Source organism: Schistocerca cancellata, chromosome 7 (assembly GCF_023864275.1).
Source record: "Schistocerca cancellata isolate TAMUIC-IGC-003103 chromosome 7, iqSchCanc2.1, whole genome shotgun sequence".
Taxonomy (NCBI): Eukaryota; Metazoa; Arthropoda; class Insecta; order Orthoptera; family Acrididae; genus Schistocerca; species Schistocerca cancellata.
The window spans coordinates 250,757,271-250,780,951 of record NC_064632.1 but is presented as its reverse complement, the minus strand read 5'-3'; the positions used below and the strand labels follow the sequence as shown (position 1 = coordinate 250,780,951).

At 43.8% G+C, this 23,681-nt stretch overlaps 1 protein-coding gene across 1 annotated transcript in view; it reads left to right on the top strand.

Moving 5' to 3' along the window:
• Nucleotides 1–23,681, top strand: part of LOC126092502 (RNA-binding protein 42-like) — a 331,306-nt gene that overhangs the window by 291,774 nt on the left and 15,851 nt on the right. Inside the window, exon 6 of the mRNA XM_049908125.1 lies at nt 20,057–20,191. Coding sequence (XP_049764082.1) covers nt 20,057–20,181 — 125 coding nt within the window. The 3' untranslated portion in view covers nt 20,182–20,191. The remainder of the gene's footprint in view (nt 1–20,056; nt 20,192–23,681) is intronic.

Genomic DNA, 23,681 nt, shown 5'->3' with positions numbered 1-23,681 from the left:
GAAACAAAACATGGCTAGAATATCGTCGTTGTACCGCTGTGTCTATGGGTGGCGCGGTTGACAACTTAAGGGGTGAAAAGAAATGGACCCCAAACCGTCACTCCGGGTCGTCTGGCCGTATGGCGGGGGACAGTCAGGTTGGTATCCCATCGGTGTCCGGGACGTCTCCAGAGACGTCTTCGGCCTGGAAGTAATTGACTGGAGTAGAACTGTCTTCAGCGATGAGTCCCGCTTCGAGTTGAACTCTGATGACCTACGAAGTGATGGTCTAGGGCGTCATTTCTTTTCATAGCAGGTCGTCTTTAGTTGACATCCGCGGCACCCGTACAGCACAGCTGTACGTCAGTGATATTCTACGCCCCGCTTTGTTGCCCTTCATGTCAACCCATCCTTGGCTTACATTCCAGCAAGATAATGGCCGCCCGCTCACAGTGAGAGTTTCTGCTGCTTGTCTTCGTACTTGCCAAGCCTTACCTTGGCCAGCAAGGTCGCCGGGTCTCTCCCCAACTGAGAACGTTTGAAGCATTATGGGCAGGGCCCTCCAACCAGCTCGGGATTTTGACGATCTAACGCGCCTATTGGACATAATTTGGCACGGTATGCCTCAGGACATCCAACAACTCTATCAATCAGTGCCAAGCCGAATAACTGCTTGCATAACGGCCAGGATGGACCAACGCGTTATTGACTTCCTCAATTTGTAAAGCCCTCTTTGTTGAATGAATTTTCCAATTTTTATGAAATTCTGATAGGTTGTCTGTTCATGCACGCCACATCTACTCGGATAGTTCCTTCGTGCTGAGTCGCCCTTTTTTTTTTAGTGTAGCTGTAGAAGATAACTTCCAGAAGTGAATGAAATTGGATTGAACATTCCATCTGTGGAGCATCCGAGAAAAAAAAATTAAGAACGTCAAGGACAAAATGAATTAAAGTAAGTGAAGAAATGCTTGAAAATCAGCAAGGGAACTCTCATGTTAATTTGGTTCAACGAAGCCTATTCAGCACAAGCCGGGCAAATCAATTGTTTCAGAACTATGCGAATTGGTTTTTTTCGACGTTATAAACGAAGAATGAGATTTGAACGACACTCCACGAGGTACTACTTACTGGTACACACTATCAGATTTGTGTGACCAGCCAGTAGCGGCTACATGAAGTTGGCTACCACTCGCCGCCAGTTGTAGCACCGACGTGTGACACAGACTTTTCTCCCGCCACCAGTATTCGAAGCTGCTACTTCCGCCTCAAACGACGCCGAACTGGCGCGCCACAGCAATCCTGGTGACCGAAGAGGGTTCTTCTTGTTATGGACAAGAATTTGAACTTTACATTGAGATTTAACGCTTATACACCGACGAAAGTTGTGAATCATAAGTTTACTTTTATCGTTCATAGTCGTTGAGTTGATTATTAGTATACGCGACATCTTTTCCACTTACGCGAGTATGCAGCGTAATAGATGCTTGATAAAGTAGTTTCTGTATGAATAATATTTTCGTTTCTTTCCTATTCATAATTTAAAAGCAAATTTTCTTGCTCGCGAATTGCTCTGGGAACAATTTTTGATTCCACTGACGATTTTGTGTGGCATTTTCTTGAGATATGTGATGCACAGACAGCCGTATATTGTAAGAAAATAGTAGGTGAGATGGCCAAACTCAGTGAACGGCGAAAAGGCTTATTAAGCGCAAACTGCATGCACAGCTTTGTTCTCAATACACTGTTTTCCTTGCACGATAGGTAATGGATTCCGTAAGGCGAATGCTGGTTCGGTTCCTTTGAGAAGTACTCAACCGATATCCTTAGGCACTATTGTTCATACAGAGCCTCTGATCCGCCTATAAGAACCTCCTCGTCGAATGCGAGTTGGGGCGCGAGATTCTAATCTTTTTTTTTTTTTTTTTTTTTTTTTTTTTGCACGACAGCTACCACTGTAGTGCTTAACAGTTTTGATTGCTGGCTTAGAAAGGCGACAGTGACAAAAGCTCGCGATTTTTATGTATATATAAAAACAACAACAACAACAACGTTCCTTAGTGTTTGTGTTCCAGACGTCTACTTTGACTTGAAGAAGAGAGGGTTTTGAGATGAAGATGCAAAGGGTAACTGTGTCTACGATTCGAGTGGGACTTAGGATGTCGTAGCTCAAGGTTCTTTCCAAATGAATGGTCAGTTGGACAAGACAGCATTTCTCGGTCGTCATTGAGGAAGGCTCTAGTAGAAGCAACGAAAATCTTTGGTGCTTTGGATTTTGCTCAGCACCGAGATTTATCAGCGATTTGCCCCAAAATTGTGCAAAATCGGACGGCTGTGTGCTCTATCAGTCAGTCAGCTCGTTCCATTGCCACAGCCTGCCGGAAGTGCACCGTGCACTTCCTGTTTAAGTCGAAACAGCGGGTAGCGCGCTCGTCGAAGCGTTACATCCGGGGGTGCATCCGTTCGTCGCTAGCGCGCATTCGGTTTTCGCCCCGATCTGCTCCTGACGCGTTCCCTGCAGCGATAACCGCTTTGCGCGACTTTCTTGTGAAGCTGTACTGCGCCAGACTGTGTGTATCAGAGAGAGAGAGAGAGAGAGAGAGAGAGAGGAGAAAAGAAGAAGAAGTTATGTCAGTGTTTAACGGCCCGTCGACGACGAAGTCATTAGGGGCGGAGCAGAAGCTCGGATTAAAGAAGGTGGTGGTTCTTATTTTTCCTTCATTTCAAGAAGTGTATGCTGTCCCGTTCAGAAACCAAAGGCGTTTAAGAAAGCTGTTGTTTCTATTTCTTCATTGGTCGTCCTATGTCTAGTTTCCTAGTTTGGTTGAAATGTAACACCCCCCAAGGTAGGCGCTCAGGTGGCATCATATTGATGTGGTCAAACCGGTTTTTTCCTTTTTTGTGGCGTGTAATCCTTTCTGGCATTGTTGTTTTCACGTCTATTTGGTGTCTCATGTCTTCACAATCGCACTCTGTCTCTTAACCCTTAATCACAGTCGTGAGTACTTCTCACGTACCGAGCGAGGCTGGACTCGCATTCGGGAGGACGACGGTTCAATCCCGCGTCCGGCCATCCAGATTTAGGTTTTCCGTGATTTTCCTAAATCACTCCAGGCAAATGCCGGGATGGTTCCTTTCAAAGGGCACGGCCGACTTCCTTCCCCGTCCTTCCCTAATCCGATGAGACCGATCACCTCGCTGTCTGGTCTCCTTCCCCGAAACAAACAACCAACCAACCAACATCTCACGCAACTACAGTCGTGCGTCCCGTGGACCGCGTTCATAAGGCGGGAAAAATACGTAAAAATCACCAATCTAGCGCTACTTTTTGAATTCAGTACTATATATTTATTCTTCAATTATACATAAATGGTAACATATGCACAAAATATTGTCTCGGTGTTGTGAAAAAGACCTATTCATATTGCACTCGAAATTCTCACTGAAATTTACAGTGATGGACAAATATCGAAATATCTAAGTGTAGTTCGTTACTTGAAACTTGGTTGTTGCAGGTTAATGTTGATCAAGTACCATCAGTGTTAAATTTAACTAGTATTCTTGACAGCGAATTAAACAGAAAAAATCCGTATCACTGAAAGTGGCCACATTTCGCACCACCCTACACGCACTGCGGACACACCTTACAAGAGCATTCCAAACAAATTGGGACCTTGCACTTGCGACACAAATAACTTGTCTTTCTCTTCTTTTTTGGTGGATAAATGCGACATGTCTTCCTTCCATCCCTAGGTAGTTTGTCCTCCTTTCCCAGCTCTTCATGGAGATGTACCTCAGTTCCTAGAACTCGACCGATAGAAAATCTCAATTCCCGTGGGAGGCGTTTATTCATTATCCTTTCGCGCAGTGAAGGTTCGATCAGTTCTTTCGCTAGGGCTTTCATGAAGTTCATCCTGGTAAGCACAGTTCTGTCCTTGAATGACTGATGAACAATATATGCATTGACAATATTCATGTCAAGAATACGGAAAAACACGGCCATGGTCCAGCGTTGTGTGCGGCGACTTGATCAATATTTGGCACACTTTTCGTCTACAGTATCAACACCACCTTTTGTGTTATTATAGTGGGCTATTATTACAGGTTTTCTTTTACTTTCCACGTCATCTTCTATGGAGTGATGCATTGTTGATATAAGAATTACTGCTCTTCCTTTCTTAGGCACATGCGAAATGAGCGTGATGTGTTTTGATAATCCATATCGCGTTGTTCCAACTTCACGTCTACGGGAAGGCAAGAAAGATGCCGGAATTTCCTTTCGGTTTTTGCGCATTGTTCCCACTGTGGTCAAACCATTTTTCCGTAGCACGCCTGCAAGTTCGATTGACACGTACCAGTTATCAGCAGTAATGTTTCTGTTAGTATGTGCTATTGGCTTGCACAATCTGAGGACAGCCTGAGTGGGAACGGCGTATTTCTTCTCGTCTGGGGAAAGTCCTGCTCCATCAGTAACTTTTCCACAGTAGAGATAGGTGTTGAAGATGTAGTTAGTTCTGGAGTCGGCGAGGCATTGAAGCTTCAGGCCGTACTTCGCCAGTTTAGATGGAATATACATTTTGAATTTACAGCGTCCTCTGAAACCGATTAGCATTTCATCAACTGTAGCATTACCCTCAAGAATATAGGATCGCTGCGACTTTTCGTTGAATTTATGTAGAATGTTTGTTATAGCAGCTGCTGGATCAGAAACCTTACGTAACTCCTCGTCATCAAGGTTGTCAAATCTCAGGCAGTTGAGAATTACAGCAAATCTTGCTGATGACATAGTGGTACGGAAAATATCACGGCCAGTCCCATCAGTACAAAAGAGAGAACGTATGTCTTCGTTATTCGATTTGAATACTGCGGTGTATATAAGAAGGCCGATGAAACTCTTCATTTCAGACATTGTTCAAGGTTTGACTTCTGTTCTCTCCGTATTCGTGTATTTTCCACGAACTTTTTCAAGTTTCTCATTTGTCCATGTGAGTATTTCGTTCAGCATGTCATCGCTGAAAATATAGCTCCAAGCAGTCAGTGGGCCGATCTGTGATTGTCCTCTGAGTTCGTGTCGGAGTGCTGGTATCTTCAATATATTATGAGCTGGAATTCTGACATGCCTGGATTCCGAATCATGTTCGTTATGTATAAAATCACCATCCTCCACATCAGAAAAGTCAAAATCGGATATGTCACTCCTCACTTCATCAATAATTCTTGATCCAAATTTTGAAGAAAAACTTACGTCTGTTCTCACAAACGAAGGACCAGGGTTACCTGACATAGTTCCAAATTTATTGTCACCGACAGATGCAAAGAACAAAAGAACCACAACGAAAAGGAAAAATGTTCAGTCAGTCACTGACGTACACTAACACAGTCGTGCGGTCCCGTGGACGTCGTTTCAACGAAACAAAAGCAAACACAGCAATTGCAACAATGACTGCCATGGCAACAAGCAGCAGACTGAGAATAAGGAAGCTACGGGACCGCCCAGCTCTTCAAGGTCAATAGCGTTCCTAAAAACAGGGGTTTGAAAAGTAGCGCGGTCCCAGGGACCGGACGACTGTAGTTAAGGGTTAATGTTAGTCCAAGTGACCTCAGGAATCTCATCTCATCTCAGCAGCTTCAATTCTTTTTTTCTTCTCCTTTTCTTAGGATCCAGTTTTCGCTACCATACATAAGAGGTGGTTTTTCTCTGATTTTTCGAGTAAATTCCGGCTATGCTTTTTCTTCCATAAGAAGACATTAGTATCTTCCATGGGTAGTCAGGTGGTGGGGCTGCCACTTTAACATGTAGAATGCTGAGCGAAGATGTAAGACAACGACTAGTCGCTAAACAATGGGAGAAGAGATTAAATGATTCGTTCTGTCGGACTTTTGTCCCTCAGCCGAAAAGTCCCAATTTAGGTGCCCGGAACTCGTTTTTCACCCTCTCTCGTCTTCAGCACTCGTAATGAATTGGTGCTTTGCCCTGGAGACTTTGCGGACGTGGCAGTAGGATTTACTGGCAGAGATGCCGAGTCATCGCAGAGGCATTACCCGAAGTTTTATTGTCTGTACCTTTCGGTACCATACCAGTCTTTAGTCCCCATTGGAGAACGATACGGAAGGAAATCGGCCGTGCCCTTAAGGAAGCCACGAGGAAACTGCGGAAAACTTATATCTGGTTGACCGAACGGGAATTTGAACGCCTGTCTCCAGTAAGCGAGCCAGTTTCTTAACTACTAGGGGGAGGGACGGAGAGCGAGAGGGAGAGAGGGAGAGAGAGAGAGAGAGAGAGAGAGAGAGAGAGAGAGAGATGGATCGACATGAAATTTACTCACACTCTTGAGAATGCCGTCTTCCTTTACCATTTCGGCTACTTCCCCTCACATTGCTATCGTCGTGTCAGGTGCTACGTTTCGCACAAAAGTCACATGTGAGACAATCTGTGCTTGAAGTATTTTACTGTTTTTTATCACACCTCTGCGGTTATACGAGATGTGAGGTGTATCACCGAGTACAGTGCTGTGCAGATTGGAGGGGGGGGGGGGGGGGAGTTCTCCCGCATCGTCAGTCATTTCATCGTGGCATATGATGACGCCAAAGTGGTCGACTGCCGAAGCACAGGATTTTCCGAACAGATTCATCCGAATTCAGACGGCTATATTTCGTTGAGGAATGAATACAGCGTCTTGTTTGTTAGTCGACAGACTGGTACAATGTCGGTAACGTTTCGGAAGTTTAAGTACATGGAATCTGCTATTCCAAGCGACGACGAGTTTCAACGGAGGAACAAGAGCGCTGATGGTTGCTTTAAAGAGGAGAAAAATACGAATTGTGGCTGTGTCACAAATCTCCGCTGGTGGCCAGACAGAGGGCCGAGCGACCTCTTTACGAGCTGTCTGTGGCGGGGGTGTCTCGTCTATTTTCCTCTCATCTCAGCTCGGATCGCTTCACCTCACCCCATTTTTCACCGCTGGTCTCCCTGGGGACTACAGGAGTCGCTCTGACACGCTTCTGCTGACCTGACCGCCCACCCCCTCACTTCCCTTCTCGGGGCGGGTCTGCCTGTGGATCGGAACTGCCGCTTACGACAGTAACGCACGTTTTTGCCGTGGCTTCCGCAGTTCGACCAGCTTGACCGACTCCGAGAAGCCTCTCAATATCTGAACCCAGGGACGCGCAATACATCTCTGATTAAAAGCTTATCGCTCATCGAAGCTCGACGTCGGTTCATTTTCGTTGGTTTCAGGCAAAGCCCACGTGATCAGATAAAATTACGTGGCGTAATAATATAGAGAGGACATTTATCGGTCTTCACTACCAAATAGGTCACACAATGTACTGTATAAAGAGAGATTATGTTAAGATAACCCTTAAACTAAAAAATTAGACACTACTGCACTGTTATTCGACCGTATCCTCTGTATGTGGCAGAGACACAGTGAAGAAGAAAGGCCTAGTGGAGAAACTTGAGGCCAAAGATGAAAGGTTCTGAGAAAAATCCTCAGTCCCATCCAAGAGAACACCGAGTACAAGAGGCGCGTAACCACGAACCATGCAAGCACGTCACAAGATAAGTGAAAGATTGGGAAAAGGGAGGAATACGTTTTACGGCTACGTTACACGAATGGGCGCAGCAAGTATATCTAAATGGATATAAATTTACTTTCAAGATAATAAAACCAAACGAGAATACAGAAGGTGAGAAAAAATTACCATGCCTAACACGGCGTAGGAAAACCGTTGGCGTTCATAACTGCTTCTGTTCGTCTCGGAATGGGTAAATACAGGTCATGTATAGTTTTCGAGCAAATCTTATACCGTTCTTCCTGCAAAATAGAGACGATTTTAAGTAAAGATGATTGAGGTGCATAGTGATCACACACCCTTCTCACAAACCGAGCGAGGTGGCGCAGTGATTAGCACACTGGACTCGCATTCGGGAGGACGACGTTCAAACCTGCATCCGGCCATCCTGATTTAGGTTTTCCGTGATTTCCCTAAATAACTTCAGGCAAATACCGGAATGGTTCGCCGGCCGAAGTGGCCGTGCGGCTAAAGGCGCTGCAGTCTGGAACCGCAAGGCCGCTACGGTCGCAGGTTCGAATCCTGCCTCGGGCATGGATGTTTGTGATGTCCTTAGGTTAGTTAGGTTTAACTAGTTCTAAGTTCTAGGGGACTAATGACCTCAGCAGTTGAGTCCCATAGTGCTCAGAGCCATTTGAACCGGAATGGTTCTGTTGAAAGGACATGACCGACTTCCTTCCCTAATCCGATGGGACTGATGACCTCGCTGTTTGGTCCCCTCCGCCGAATCAACCAACCAGCCTTCCTCTCCAGACTACACCACAAAGGATCAGTAATATTATGATTTGGTGACTGCGTTAGTCAGGGGGATGTGACAATTGAAGACCGTTTTAACAAAACTCAACAAACGCCATTTACAAAATTTTGCAGGAGACGTATGTTTTAGTTGTACTCAGTGTCGTTGGTTCAAAAAATTTCAAAAAAAATATTGCTGGGCACCCATGTAGGTAGCGATTGATGAAGGAGTAATTGAAGTTTATCATTAACAGCTTTTCTTGAGAAAAAAGTAACAAATTCTAAATTTTTACAAAAATCAACATATCCACTTTTCATACTTGTTTCTTCTTTATGTTATTAAGATAGGTATTATAAGTATACATTTTAAGCGTTTAAATTGAATAGGCTCTACTAGAAGAAGGCCACTGAAACCATGGCCGAAACGTTGGTTTCTCTAGCATAGTCTTTTACATTATGGAGCGGCAGCACACTCAGGAAACTTTTTTGTGTAATGACAAGATCTGCATTTATACTAAAGTATATCTTCCTTAATGAACTGCGTGTGCTCGCCATCCCTTTCCTGCAGCTTGCGAGCTCGTCCACCGCTATTCTCCTTAGGAAAGTACACCGTACACCCTCCGTCCAGTTTGTATCTTTTGGCAATAAGCCTGAGCCTGTCTCCAGGCACTCTTTGAAAAATACATACGAAATAAATACACTGAAGAGCCAAAGAAACTGGTACACTGCCTAATACAGTGTGGTACCACTGCGAACACGTAGAATTGCCGCAACACGACGTGGCATGGACTCGACTAATGTCTGAAGTAGTGCTGGCGGGAATTGACACCATGAATCCTCCAGGGCTATCCATAAATCCGTAGGAGTACGAGGGTGTGGAGATCTCTTCTGAACAGCACGTTGCAAGGTATCCCAGGTATGCTCAATAATGTTCATGTCTGGGAAGCTGGGTGACCAGCGGAAACGTTTAAGCTCAGAAGAGTGTTCCTGGAGCCACTCTGTAGCAATTTTGGATGTCTGGGGTGTCGCATTGTCCTGCTGGAATTGCCCAGTGGACATGCATGGATGCAGGTGATCAGACAGGATGCTTTCGTACGTATCACCTTTTAGAGTCATATCTAGCCGTATCAGGTGTCCCACACCATTACAGAGCCTCCACCAGCTTGAACAGTCCCCTGCTGACATGCAGGGACTATGGATTCATGAGGTTGTCTCCATACCCGTACACGTCCATCCGCTCCATACAATTTGAAACAAGGCTCATCCGACCAGGCAACATGTTTCCAGTCATGAATATTCCATTGTCGGTGTTGACGGACCCCGGCGAAGCGTAAAGCTTTGTGTCGTGCAGTCATCAAGGATACACGAGTGGGCCTTCCTGTTCGAAAGACCGTATCGATGTTGTTTCGTTGAATGGTTCGCACACTGACACTTGATGGCCCAGCATTGAAATCTTCTGCAATTGCGGAAGGGTTGCACTTCTGCCACGTTGAACGATTCTCTTCAGTCGTCGTTGGTCTCGTTCTTGCAGGATTTTTTTCCGGCCGTAGCGATGTCGGAGATTTGATTTTTTACCGGGTTCCTGATATTCACGGTACACTCGTGAACGATCGTATGGGAAAATATGAATTCATCGCTACCTCGGAGATGCTGTGTCCCATCGCTCGTGTGCCGACTATAATATGACATTCAAACTCACTTAAATCTTGATAACCTGCCATTGTAGCAGCAGTAACCGATCTATCAACTGCATCATACACTTTTTGTCTTATGTAGGCGTTGCCGACCGCAGTGCCGTATTCTGCTTGTTTACATACCTCTATGTTTGAAAATGCATGCCTTTACATTTCTTAAGCGCTTCCGTGGGTAACCTGTTCAGTTATTTTCATGCTACAAACTTTCTGTTCAGGTTATAAATAAAATCAGACTTATCAGTCACTTTTCTCAGTATTCAGGTACTTACAGGAATCTCTCGGCTTTCTTATTCTCTTGTACAGTATGAGACTGACGCATATTTTTGTTTACTTTTATCATCTTCCTTCTCTCTGCGTGTTTTAGGCAAGTTTAGTCTTATGAATCGTAGTAAGAAGTTATCCTGTTAAACTTTTGTCTTATTAGCATATAGGCTATTTTTGAAACGAATAATATATTTGAAACCCAAACATCCTACATTGCACGTTGTTTCCTTTTTGTTTCCATATGGTTGTTGTCTGTTCTCAGATTTTCACTTGAGAGTACAATCGTCCACTTTTACACTTTTGACGTTGACGACCCTTGATTTTTGTTCCACTTTTCACCTCCGACTTGAACATCTTAATAATGATGATGCAGAAAGAACGTTCTACAGCAGCTTATAATCCTATGGTGAAACAGTAGCTGAACACGAAAGATAATTACGCGAGACATTATTCATTGTTGTCTATCAGTCGCTTAGCACTCATTAGGTTTATCTTGCAGGACGTTGTGTGATTGTCCAACAATAAACTAATGTGATGAGTGTAAAGACAATTAAATTTAACTTTTGAGTTTTATGTTTAAAGTTTCAAGCATAAAATATAAAAGAAGGATTAGTTGAATTTCGTGGAATCTTAGAAATGGAGAAGTCGAGTTTTGTGAACATTTGCTGTATTCAGGCGCCTTTTACAACGTTCGCTTTTGTCGTATTTTCTGTGAGCCGTTGTGTGAGGCTCTTATTAAAGTGCCAGAATCCGTTCAAAAATACATTTTGAAGAAAATAAAATGGCGTGAGTTTTGTTGAAAGGGTCCTCGATTCACTCTCGTGCTCACAAAACCGCTCTTGGACGATGCGAGCTGTGTGAATAGGGGCCCTCTCTTCGTGGAATACATCACCACCACTGAGAAACAAACATTGTACCATGCGATGGATCTCATCAGCCAAAATGATCACGTAATCTTTGGCAGTAATGCGACCTTGAAAAGTAACCGTAGGGTCCATTGAGTATCGCGATATGGCTGCCCAGATCGTCACCGAACCCACACCATGTTTCACTCGTGGGACGTAAACTCAGCCAGAAGTTGGAATCAGTGTGCAGACTGTCTCATCTGACCGAATGACTTCCTTCCGTTGCTCCACGGTCCAGGTTTTATGGCTTCGGCTCCATGTTTTTCTGTTACAGGCATTTGCATGATAGATGAGTGGTTTCGGAATTCCATCTTGCCTTGCAATTCCTTTCTTACGCAACTCCCTTCGCGTGGTTTTGATGCTGACAGAGTTCGCGAGAGCGAGATTCAGTTCTGCAGTTATTTTTGCAGCTGTCGCCCTCTTATTTTTCGCCATAATCGTCTTCAGTGATCGTCCGTCACGATCAGTCAATGCACAACTTTGTTGTTTGGGTAATACTTTTAACTCTTGTTATCAACCGAGGCATTGAAGCGGGTATGTCTTTTTTTCCTTTAATGGAACAATATGTATTTTAACGGCATCCGTAAACTCTCGAAGAGACGAGTAAAGTGTCATAACGCTTGTCCGTGCTGGCGCTGGAGCTTTTTGCAGATAATATCCGAGGAGTGTGCTACAATTCCAAGTGGATCTGGCCCGTTGTTGTATCAAGCTTTCTGACTGTTTACTCGCATTCAAAAAAGCTGGTCACTTTAACATGAGTACGTATACACGTTTGAAATAGTTTTCCAAAGAGTCTTGTCATATACTAGAAGTTAGCATATATAGTTCCATAGCTGATGATGCATTTCTGTTATGACCAAGACGGAATAAGTTTTACCTCAGTAGCGCAGCCAAGGGCAAGCACAAAAATTTAGGAAATTTATCCGTTGGGGCGGGGGAGGGCGGCCGGCAAACAAGCGTAAGTTACACAGCAGTAGCTAAACCCGCAGTATTGTTTGACTGAGAACAGCCACTTAATCCTACAACTGGGCAAACGGGAGATGTAGCGGGATAGCGAGAAATTATTTCGGGAAGTGTACGAGGGTTTTGTAGTTAATACGGAGTGTGTACTCGAGATTCCTTGGAAGGGGGGGGGGGGCATGGGTGAGGACGAGGAGTGCCTCCCTGTAGACGCCTAATGCGTGGACCTACCGTCTTGTATATGGGGTGTCCCTCCCAGAAGGAATGGTCGGTATTCAGAGATATGGCAGGAGTGATTGATCGAAGCAAAAAGTCGGCTAAACGTGGGCTTTAAAATGCATACCTTAAGAGCGATGAGCACTTGTCCGTCATCGCTACCGTGAAACACTTTACTTCTACTGAACAAATGCTCATAGCTCTTAAGGTATGCATCTTAGAGACCATGCTTACCGGACATTTTTTTCTTATTTTGGACCTTACTAACAACTCTCAAAATACGGAAAGCAAAGAACTTCTAGTAGAAGAGATTTGTTTCGCAGTATCAGTGATGCATTTTAAAGACCATGTTTACTAGCTTTTTTGCCACGATTGATCGTTCCTGTCGTATCCGTTAACGTTGGCCATTCCTCCTGCAGTCCTTGCTGTGAACGACGGAACCTGGCATGAGAGCGCCACTTGGCGGTGAGTTACCTCAACAGCGGATTCTGGCTGCCTTGCCTTTCTGTTTCAGCACATTTCCTGAATAATTTTCGCAAAAGTATCGATGCTGACATCAACGAGCCTTATGTCACTGTACTCCTCCTCTCAAGAGATTACGAGTGTCTCGGTATCCACTGCACATGAATCAGTTAATGCAGTTCCTTCGCCCTGTTGAGACTTCTCAGTAAGTCGTGTACCAAGGGATTTGCAGTTTTCCTCCGGCTGCCCTCTTAAGAGACTATAGGGTACTTATCGAGTCAGTACATACAGTGATGAGCCAAAACATTAATAGTTTGCTTGCCCTCTTTGGAACGAGGTATTTCACTGATCGTGCGTATCAGAATCCGACAGTTTGTTGGTAGGTTTGAGGAGGTATGTGGCATTAGATATCTAAGCAGAGGTTATGCAATTCGCGTAAATACAGGCCTGCTGATTTGCGTACGCAATGGTGACGCCCGATAGCGACCCAGATGGGTACCATAGGATTTGCGTCATTCGAATTTGGTCGCCGAGACATCAGTGCGAGTTCACTATAATGCTGCTCAAACCACTGTAGCACCGTTCTGTCTCAGAAACACTATCAATTATACTGCTGAAAGATTACATCGCCATCGGCTAAGAAGGGACGCAGGTGGTTCGCAACTGTCAGCGTGTCTTCGATCACTATCACAGGTCCCATACAAGCGCAGGATAATGTCCCCCGTTGCATAATACTGCTCCCACCAGCCTGCGTCCTTGCCGCGTTGCACGTTTCGAGCCGTCGTTCACCTCGATGACGGTGTTCGTGGAGATAACCGTCGACCTAGTGTAGCAAAAATGTGATTCACACGAAGAACCGACACATTTCCATTGGTCGACAGTCGTATCCCGATGGTCCCGTCCTCGCTGCAGCCGTAGTTGACGATGTCATTGGGTCAACATGGAACACGTGGGATTGGTTTGCTGCAGAGCTCCATGTTCAACAATGTACGATGAACGATGTGCTCCGAAACACTTGTCCATGCACCAGCATTGTGCTCTTGTGGCAGAGATGCCACAGATCACCATCTATCCTATTTTACAGAACAGACAAGCCTCCAAACCCCAAGTTCTGTGAAGAGTCGTGGACGTCCAACCATTTAGCCCCTAGTGTTAGTTTGTGTCCTCCTACCTCTTTCCGTAGATGCTCACGACAGTAGCACGTGAACGTTCGACCAACTTCGCCGCTTTCGAGATACTCGTTTACAGGCTCTGCGTAATAATATTCTACCCTTTGTCAAAGTCGCTTATCTCAGTGGATTTCCCCATTTGCAGCTCATATCTTCGCTAGCGGCATCCCCCGTCCGTGTCTGCTTCGCTTACATGCTTTTGGTACCCCGTCACGTGCCCGCAGCACCACCAGGCGGCATCCAACGTCACGGTGGAGAGTGGTCATAATGTTGTGGCTTGTCAGTGTATTAGGACATTGTCGACTTGTAAACCGACTACATAAAGAATAGCTTGGTGAAAGCCAAACTACTCAGCAATATATTTGTATACAGACATTTCTGTAGGTGTTGTTGTCGTTGTGGTCTTCAGTCCAGAGACTGGTTTGATGCAGCTCTCCATTGTACTCTATCCTGTGCAAGCTTCTTCATCTCCCAGTACCTACTGCAACCTACATACTTCTGAATCTGTTTAGTTTACTCATCCCTTGGTCTCCCTCTACGATTTTTACCCTCCACGATGCCCCCCAATACTAAATTGGTGATCCCTTGATGCCTCAGAAATGCCCTACCAACCGATCCTCCTCATTAGTTATGTGATCTACCCATCTAATCTTCAGCATTCTTCTGTAGTACCAGATATCGAAAGCTTCTAGTCTCTTCTTGCCTAAACTATTTATCGTCCACGTTTCACTTCCATACATGGCTACACTCCACATAAATACTTTCAGAAACGACTTCCTGACATTTAAATCTAAACTCGATGTTAACAAATTTCTCTTCTTCAGAAACGCTTTCCTTGCCATTGCCAGTCTACATTTTATATCCTCTCTACTTCGACCGTCATCAGTTATTTTGCTCCCCAAATAGCAAAACTCCTTTACCACTTTAAGTGTCTCATTTCCTAATCTAATCCGGCAGCATCACCCGATTTAATTCGACTACATTCCATTATCCTCGTTTTGCTTTTGTTGATGTTCATCTTATATCCTCCTTTCAAGACATTGTCCATTCCGTTCTACTGCTCTTCCAGGTCCTTTGCTGTCTCTGACAGAATTACAATGTCATCGGCGAACCTCAAAGTTTTTTATATCTTCTCCATGGATTTTAATACCTACTCCGTATTTTTCTTTTGTTTCCTTTACTGTTTGCTCAATATATAGATTGAATAACATCGGGGAGAGGCTACAACCCTGTCTCACTCCCTTCCCAACCACTGCTTCCCTTTCATGTCCCTCGACTCTTATAACTGCCATCTGGTTTATGTACAAATTGTAAATAGCCTTTCGCTCCCTGTATTTTACCCCTGCCACTTTCAGAATTTGGAAGAGAGTATTCCAATCAACATTGCCAAAAGCTTTCTCTAAGTCTACAAATGCTAGAAACGTACGTTTGCCTTTCCTTAATCTATTTTCGAAGATAATTCGTAGGGTCAGTATTGCCTCACGTGTTCCAACATTTCTGCGGAATCCAAACTGATCTTCCCCGAGGTCGGCTTCTACCAGTTTTTCCATTCGTCTGTAAAGAATTCGCGTTAGTATTTTGCAGCCGTGACTTATTAAACTGATAGTTCGGTAATTTTCACATCTGTCAACACCTGCTTTCTTTGGGATTAGAATTATTATATTCTTCTTGAAGTCTTAGGGTATTTCTCCTGCCTTATACATCTTGCTCACTAAATGGTAGAGTTTTGTTAGGCCTGGCTCTCCCAAGGCTGTCACTAGTAACAAAAAATATTGTCCCCCTCCGTTTAGTCATAAAAAATACGACTCCTGCAGAATCAGGCGAGATCCATACGTGAACAATTTGTATCGGTCATGCTATTAAAGATCCAATTTTGACGGCTTAGAGACACGGTTTCTCTCCGTCCAGTATAATTTTGTACCAGATTTACTAATCGTGGTAGTTTCCATTGTAAGGACGTGTTTCATTTTTCCATTCCGTTTCGTCCACTTTTCTCGCTGGAGAAAATCTGACGTCTTCACACATGATTCCCAAACACTCCTCGCATTAATAAATACTGCTGGGAAGAGAGAGCGAATTGAAGGCTTCTGTGGCTGTATGCAACTTGTGTCTCATTGCTGGACTGGCGACGCAGGGGCCGGATAGGCTGCCTTGCGCTGCAAGGCGTCAGCTCTGTCCCTGCGGCTCCGTTTTCGTCGGACTTCTTCGGCGTCATTCGTCGCCTTTGCCCAGCCTGGATCGGAATAACAAAGTGGCTGACAGCTAGCTGCTTGCAGAGCAGCTACCACGTCGACGATCAGTCCGATAACGAACTTGGTGACTCCGCTTGTCCTATTCGCCCGTTGCCGTGTTGCTCTGCTACTGAAGGGGCTGGCTACCACAGCCAAGTTGCAGGCGACGTTTGCGGCCGGTAGCCCGTAAGTCCAGGTTAAACTACTTGGCACTTGACGTTTAAGCGCCGAAGTTACGACGTTGTACTGTCTGCAGGCATCCACTGCAGCAGTCCGCTCTCCGCTGCGATAGAAAATAGCTTTAAAGTATCTACCATGTAAAAGACCCCAAATTCAGTTATCCTATAGACAGCTGTAGTTAATTGAAGAAATACACCAACCAGCATTTGTATAAAATTTTATATATTCCAAGGCGCGTTTTGGACTTTCACAACTTTCCGCTGACGTAATTCATTTATACAGTGAAGCGCCAAGGAGACTGGTATAGGCATGCGTATTCAAACACAGAGATATGTAAACAGGCAGAATTCGGCGCTGCGGTGGGAAACGCCTAAATTAGACAGCAAGTGTCTGGCGCAGTTATTAGATCGGTTACTGCTGCTACAATGGCAGGTTATAAAGATTTAAGTGAATTTGAACGTGGTGTTATAGTTGGCACTCGAGCGATGGGACACAGCATCTCGGAGATAGCTATGAAGTGCGGATTTTTCCATACGACCATTTCACGAGTGTACCGTGAATATCAGGAATCTGGTAAAACATCAAATCACCGACAACGCTGCGGCCGAAAAAATATCCTGCAGGAACGGGACCAACGACGACTGAAGAGAATCTTTCAACGTGACAGAAGTGCAACCCTTCCGCAAATTACTGCAGATTTCAGTGCTGGGCCATCAACAAGTGTCAGAGTGCGAACCATTCAACGAAACATCATCGACATGCGCTTTCGGAGCCGAGGGCCCACTCGTGTACCCTTGATGAATGCACGACATAAAGCTTTACACCTCGCCTAGGCCCGTCAACATCGACATTAGACTGTTGATGACTGGAAACATGTTGCCTGGTAGGACGAGTCTCGTTTGAAATTGTATCGAGCGGATAGACGTGTATGGTATGGGGGCAACCTCATGAATCCATGGACCATGCATGTCAGCTGGGGACTGTTCAAGCTGGTGGAGGCTCTGTAATGGTGTGGGGAGTGTGCAGTTGGAGTGATGTGGGATCCCTGATACGTCTAGATACGACTCTGCCGGATGACATGTACGTAAGCTTCCTGTCTGAACACCTGCATCCATTCACGTCCATTGACCATTCAGATGGACTTGGGCAATACTAGCAGGACAATGCTACAGAGTGGCTCCAGGAACACTCTTCTGAGTTTAAACACTTCCGCTGGCTACCAAACTCCTCAGGCGTGAATATTATTGAGCATATCTGAGATGCATTGCAACTTGCTGTTCAGAAGAGATCTGAACCCCTCTACTTTTACGGATTTATGGACAGCCCTGCAGGATTCGTGGTGTTACCTCCAGCACTATTTCAGACATTAGTCGAGGTCATGCCACGTCGTGTTGCGGCCCTTCTGCTTGCTCGCGGGGGCCGTACGTGATATTAGGCAGGTGTACCAGTTTATTTGGCTCTTCAGTGTATGTTGTGCTATAAATTAACTCGTCACTTTCTGAAGACATGTAATGTTTCTTCAAGCAATTTAATCCACTGCCGCGGAGCTCAATCCCTATGAACACGGAGAAATTAAGATCTCTGTAATGTCTTTTAAGCCTCAGGAATCTGTTCTTAAATGTAGTTTGGGCAGTCGGTATGTAAATGTTTTTAAAATGAACGACATTTTTCCGACTGGGAAACAGATTCAAAATTGTGATTACTGAAATTTTCTGGGCGTAATGAGTATTTCGTGAGGTTCCGGCCTTGCAGCCGGGTGCGTCAGGATCGTGCCACGATATTTCGGTTGACAGCCATGCAGCCATCTCTTGGTGAGTTTACACTGTGTAGATCGTGGCGAGACGATGTAATACCGACTACGCGGTTTGCCCTCAGTTGCCGAAGAGGAGCACTCCTCAGAACAAAAACAGATAAATATTCTGCATAAAGCTACAATCGTGCGTTTTATTTTCGCGTTTCGTTCTTGGTTTTCGACACTGAGAAATTTGTAAGGAAAGTTATGCGCTGATTTTTTTTTTTCCTTCCGTAGTGTGCAGGCATTGTTGGGGGCCCTTTCTGCGCGGCACCGCACGGTGTGGCTGTCAACTTCGTCCTCTCTGGCTTAATTCGATCGAACACTTGATGGATTACGTCCAACTTAGGCAGGAGCGCGTTTAGCGTAACTTTCATCTTTCCATTGCCGTCTGAGAGGTGTTATGAAAAGCCAGAGGCTCACTGCCTAAAATAAGCGCGGACTGTCTTCCCAGAGGCGCAGATTCGTGGAACACGCCAGCCATCCAGCCTCTGCACGTGCTTAATGGATTAACTTAATAGAACCCTCGCCGCAAGAGGTTCTGAGCTAAATTCCCTAGTACTTTTTACCCTCCCTAGAAAGTGAATGTTCCCCAGCTTACGGCGTCCACCTCTACAGTTTGACTCTTTATCCAAACAAAGGTAGCGTATGGCATTCGTCACTAATGTGTGATAGGACCGCTACTGTTAACGATCTATAAAAGATGTTAGTAAAAGAATATTCTGTATTTTCAGAGGCGGTGTCATGGATCAAAATAAGATAAAAATCTCCAGTAAACATGGATTCTAAAATGCATACCTCAAGAGCTATAAGCACTTGCTTTCTTTACTCTGAAACACATCTCTTCTGCTGTGAGCTCTTTGCTATTACGAACGACCTACAGAATGCTGTAAACAAATGACGACACATTGTTCTGCTATTGTCTTTGGATACAGAATGCAGTAAACATTTATTAGTGTTATTACTGTAAATCATATTCAAAGTTCTGGGTAGGTGCAGTGCGTGCACTAGTTCTAATGGAATCAGCTAGTTTTTTGATAATTATGTGAAATACTTTTACAGTGTAGTTTTGCCCTTGCACTTGCCACCAAAATGGAGACTTATTCCCCACAGGAAATGGCAGAGATGATATTCTGTTCTTATGCTTGGATGATGCAAGCCTTCTAAATGATGTGCAAACACTACAGGAATGCGCCTCCAATACCTGTCAGCGCATTGGTGAGCAACCATCAGTTTTTCAGTGAGCACGCGATTCCCTAAGACGTTTTGCAGAAGCGTGCCTTACTTTGATTGGACACCTTATTGAGTACTTCCTTTAGCATGATTCAAAGGTGCAGGTCATATGCAGTGGCAAGCAGATTACATTAAAAGTTCTGCTGTTTGACACTAACAGAATAATGTGTCCCCATTTGTTCATTGAATTCTGTAGGTCGTTCATAATAGCATAGAGCTTCCAGTAGAAAGGCTGTGTTTCACAGTAACAAAGATCAATAAGTACTCATAGTTCTTAAAGAGACCCCATCATGGGTGACGGATCGCAGTGAAGCATCGCATGCGATATTGTCTGTAACTGATTGCTCGCCACAACCCCGCCCCATATGAACGATTTGCCAAGCATTTTCAACTAGTGTTATGAATGCCACTTTGTCAAGAAGTTTTGCTATGGAAAGTGAACTGTTGTGTGTAGCAGCAGCTGCAGGTAATTTCCAAACCCCCACGAATTCCTTCAAAAAATAAATTAAAAAAACGACAATTATAATTTATTAAATTTGTTTTAAAATGCTGTTTTTGTAAACAGTAGGTTATGCTTTAAAAAATTACTTATTAATTTCTTGTCATTCGGAAACTACTGAAGTTGGATTGCAATTATCTAAAGAACACATTTTATGTTTCGCAGGACGGTACGTGGGCAGCCGGCCAATCAAGCTGCGTAAGAGCACATGGAGAGCACGAAATATCGAGACCGTGCGGAAGAAGGAGCGTGAGAAGGCCACTCTCATCGGTTTGCTGACTGGCAGGTGACACGTGAAAGGTCAGACTTCATTCTCCATTCGTCCCGATCCTCAGTAGGCAACCCTGAGTATAATGATGAAGAGTACAAGATATGTCTATAAAGTAACAATACTCGTAACAAAAAAAAAATGCACGTCATCTTTGTTTAGGTCAGCGACCATAAACATGCACAAACACACACAATTTTTTCTGTCTTGATCACAATTTCTTATTTTGATTACGCGTTTTGACTAACTGCCGTCATCACATCTGTCATGAGACAAAAAGTAAAAACATGAGATACGCCATTCTTTGCACACACTTAGGCCGCGTCCTAAGCGACCGATAGCGCGCGACAGCTTCAGGCGACAAAAAACAACCGCAGGTATGAAACTTCCTGGCAGATTAAAACTTGCGCGACCGAGACTCGAACTCGGGACCTTTGCCTTTCGCGGGCAAGTGCTCTACCATCTGAGCTACCGAAGCACGACTACGCCCGGTACTCACAGCTGTACTGTTGCCAGTATCTCGTCTCCTACCTTCCAAACTTTACAGAAGCTCTCCTGCGAACCTTGCAGAACTAGCACTCCTGAAAAAAAGGATACTGCGGAGACATGGCTTAGCCACAGCCTGGGGGATGTTTCCAGAATGAGATTTTCACTCTGCAGCGGAGTGTGCGCTGGTATGAAACTTCCTGGCAGATTAAAACTGTGTGCCCGACCGAGACTTGAACTCGGGATCTTTGCCGTTCGCGGGCAAGTGCTCTACCATCTGAGCTCGGTCGGGCACACAGTTTTAATCTGGTCTTCCGCTGCAACTGGCGACGCTTGAATTCGAACGTGTTTGAATCTTGTCGCTGCAGCACGCGCGACAGAGAGCGACAGCCACGTGTCTTCTCGGTAAAGCAGTGGAGCGGACGCGACGGCAGCTATGAAACATTTATCATGCCATTTTAAGAAAATTATTCGGTGAAAAAAATTTGTTCTTCCGCATCTTATAGCTTGATATCTTTAAACGATAAACGTCTGAACTTATTTTCCTTATTCGTCATAGTTACTGTGCTGCACGAAATTCAGTACGTGGCTGCACGAAATTTTTAAGAATTTCCAGAGGTAAAATCACATTGCTTAGACTTCCCGTATAGTTCATTTAAGGCCATGCATTATTGCGTATGAAATATAATTACTATATCTAAATTGTATTTAAAGTTGAGACCAGAATGATATCTCTCTTCATTCTTGAGATATTGGTTGTTATATCCGTGGACGGATCGCCCGCGGCGCGGCCGATCCTTTCCTGCGCTTCGGGAATTAGGTGGTCTTAAAAATCGTCGTATCTCATAAACGGTTCGAGATATCGAAACGACGATTTTTGGAAATGATAATACGCAGAAAGGACTATTTTATTGTATGATGAACACTCGATACGTTTTTGTAAACGCGTGAGCAGAGCGAAAACAAGACTCCCTATAATTTACACGGAGAGAAACAGGTAAACGGAGTATGAATGTGACCAGCGTGAGGTTTAGTTTTGCATGAAAATATTGAAGTGCTTGAAAGTAATCAGGGTAATAATGAAGACTTAATTAATGAGTTGAAGAAAAATTGAAATATTTCACGAAAAGCTACTGCCAAGCTATGTAAATGAAGTGTCAAAAATTTCATCTGTTCAAGGCCTAGCTATTTTGCACATAAAAAGACACATTGGTGCGGTATTTAAGTGTCGAAAAGGCTTCCTTCGAATCAAGTACGTTAGGAAGGCAAACGAGGAGTCAGTGAGATCATGCTTTCTGAATAAAACTTGAAAATAAAAAATGAAAGAAATCAGTCAAATATTTTATAAAATGATTTGTGTAAAAGAAATAAGGAGATCAGAGAAACATTCTACGTGCCTTTGAATGATGCTCGAAATCATGAACAGAAAATGAGGTGCACCAAACGCTTCCCTATTTTTTATTTCATACTTTTGGACAAATCATTACACAAAAATTTTGTATGCTTTACTTTTACAGACTATTTAGATTAATTGAAATGCTTGGCCGAAACACTGACTGCTGATGAATTACGTTTGCATCAGATATCTGTTAAATTTCATGGTTCATTGTAATTTATTACGGATTTAACGTGTGTGATGTACATGGATAGGTGTGTATACACTTAAAGATCAAGTTCTTTGACAAGACCTTAAAAATATACTTAGTGATGCAGTGTAAACAGGATACATAAAACTTAGAATACAGAATTGTAACTGAGTCAGTTAATATATAAGAGGAACACAGAATTGAACCCAGGACCTTTACGAAGCACATAATCACGAACTGTAACTCTACCACCACATCACAGCTACCTATTGTTTCCAGATATAAATCTGTGTGTTTATGTGTGTGTGTGTTAGGGTAGTTAGTCATCTAGTCAGTCATTCTTCTCCATTTATTGAACATTCGTATTTAATTTATTGATGAGACAGTCGAATTCTCCTCTGCTCATTCATGTATATTCAAAGAATTTGTCTGATCTTCATAGATGATGATATTTATGAAATCCTCCATAGAGATTCCTCCGTTTGTAAATTTCATGCACAGCATTCCTTTTCGCTTTATTTTCTTAAGTAAACCTATCTCTGTAGCCTTACTCTCCAACTACAGTATTCTATAGTTTAGGGGTGCCATTATATAGAAACAGCTGATTGTCTCTAAGCAGCCATCTTGTAGAGTGACTTGGTCACTCGCACACAGGACACCCAAGCATTTCACCTGATTCTGCTGCTTGTCGCTGGATTGTCGCATATCCAGAAGTCGGTCGCTGTCGGTCGCTTCTGTCACCCACGTAGCACACGTCACATAATTTGTCACCTCCAAATTTTGAGCTGATTCTGGATAACTTGTTCTCTCTGTATCGTTGGAACATTCAGAGACATGGAGGGATAGGGGTGAGGTTGGGAAGAAATTGGATGTTACAAAAATATTTTTCATAAGAAGAGATAACTCACTCTTGGATGCACATTTTTGTACACACCAAATACTTTCAAACATCAATGCAATGTAAATCATCAAACAATACCTACTCTTACAAGGTGCAGATGCTTATAGTCACCAATAAGGAGGTAAATTATTCAACAGCTATTATATGCCACTTGAGGCATACTGACAACACATTTTATCGATCATGAATAAAATGTAATTAAACATCTAGTATGTTAAGTAATGATGAAACTGACGCCCAACAACAGCAGAAAAAAGTCAGTAATAGGATATAATAAAAATCATAGAAAAATGACACCAAGGCAGCAAGTGTACATGCCATGTGGAGCCAATAGAAGTGAGGTGGAGGTGAGGGAGGGCTAGTGTCAAGGCACTCAGATGTCGTAACAAGTCATAAAAGATCTCACAAAACTAATTTTTACGAAAATCTGTCTTTTCATTTACCATTCCTTGTGACTGCGTTTTACTGTTCGAATGTATCTCAAGCTATTATTTTATTCATGGCTGTAATTTTCAGTAACTGTAGTATATACTTTTCACAATAAAATTC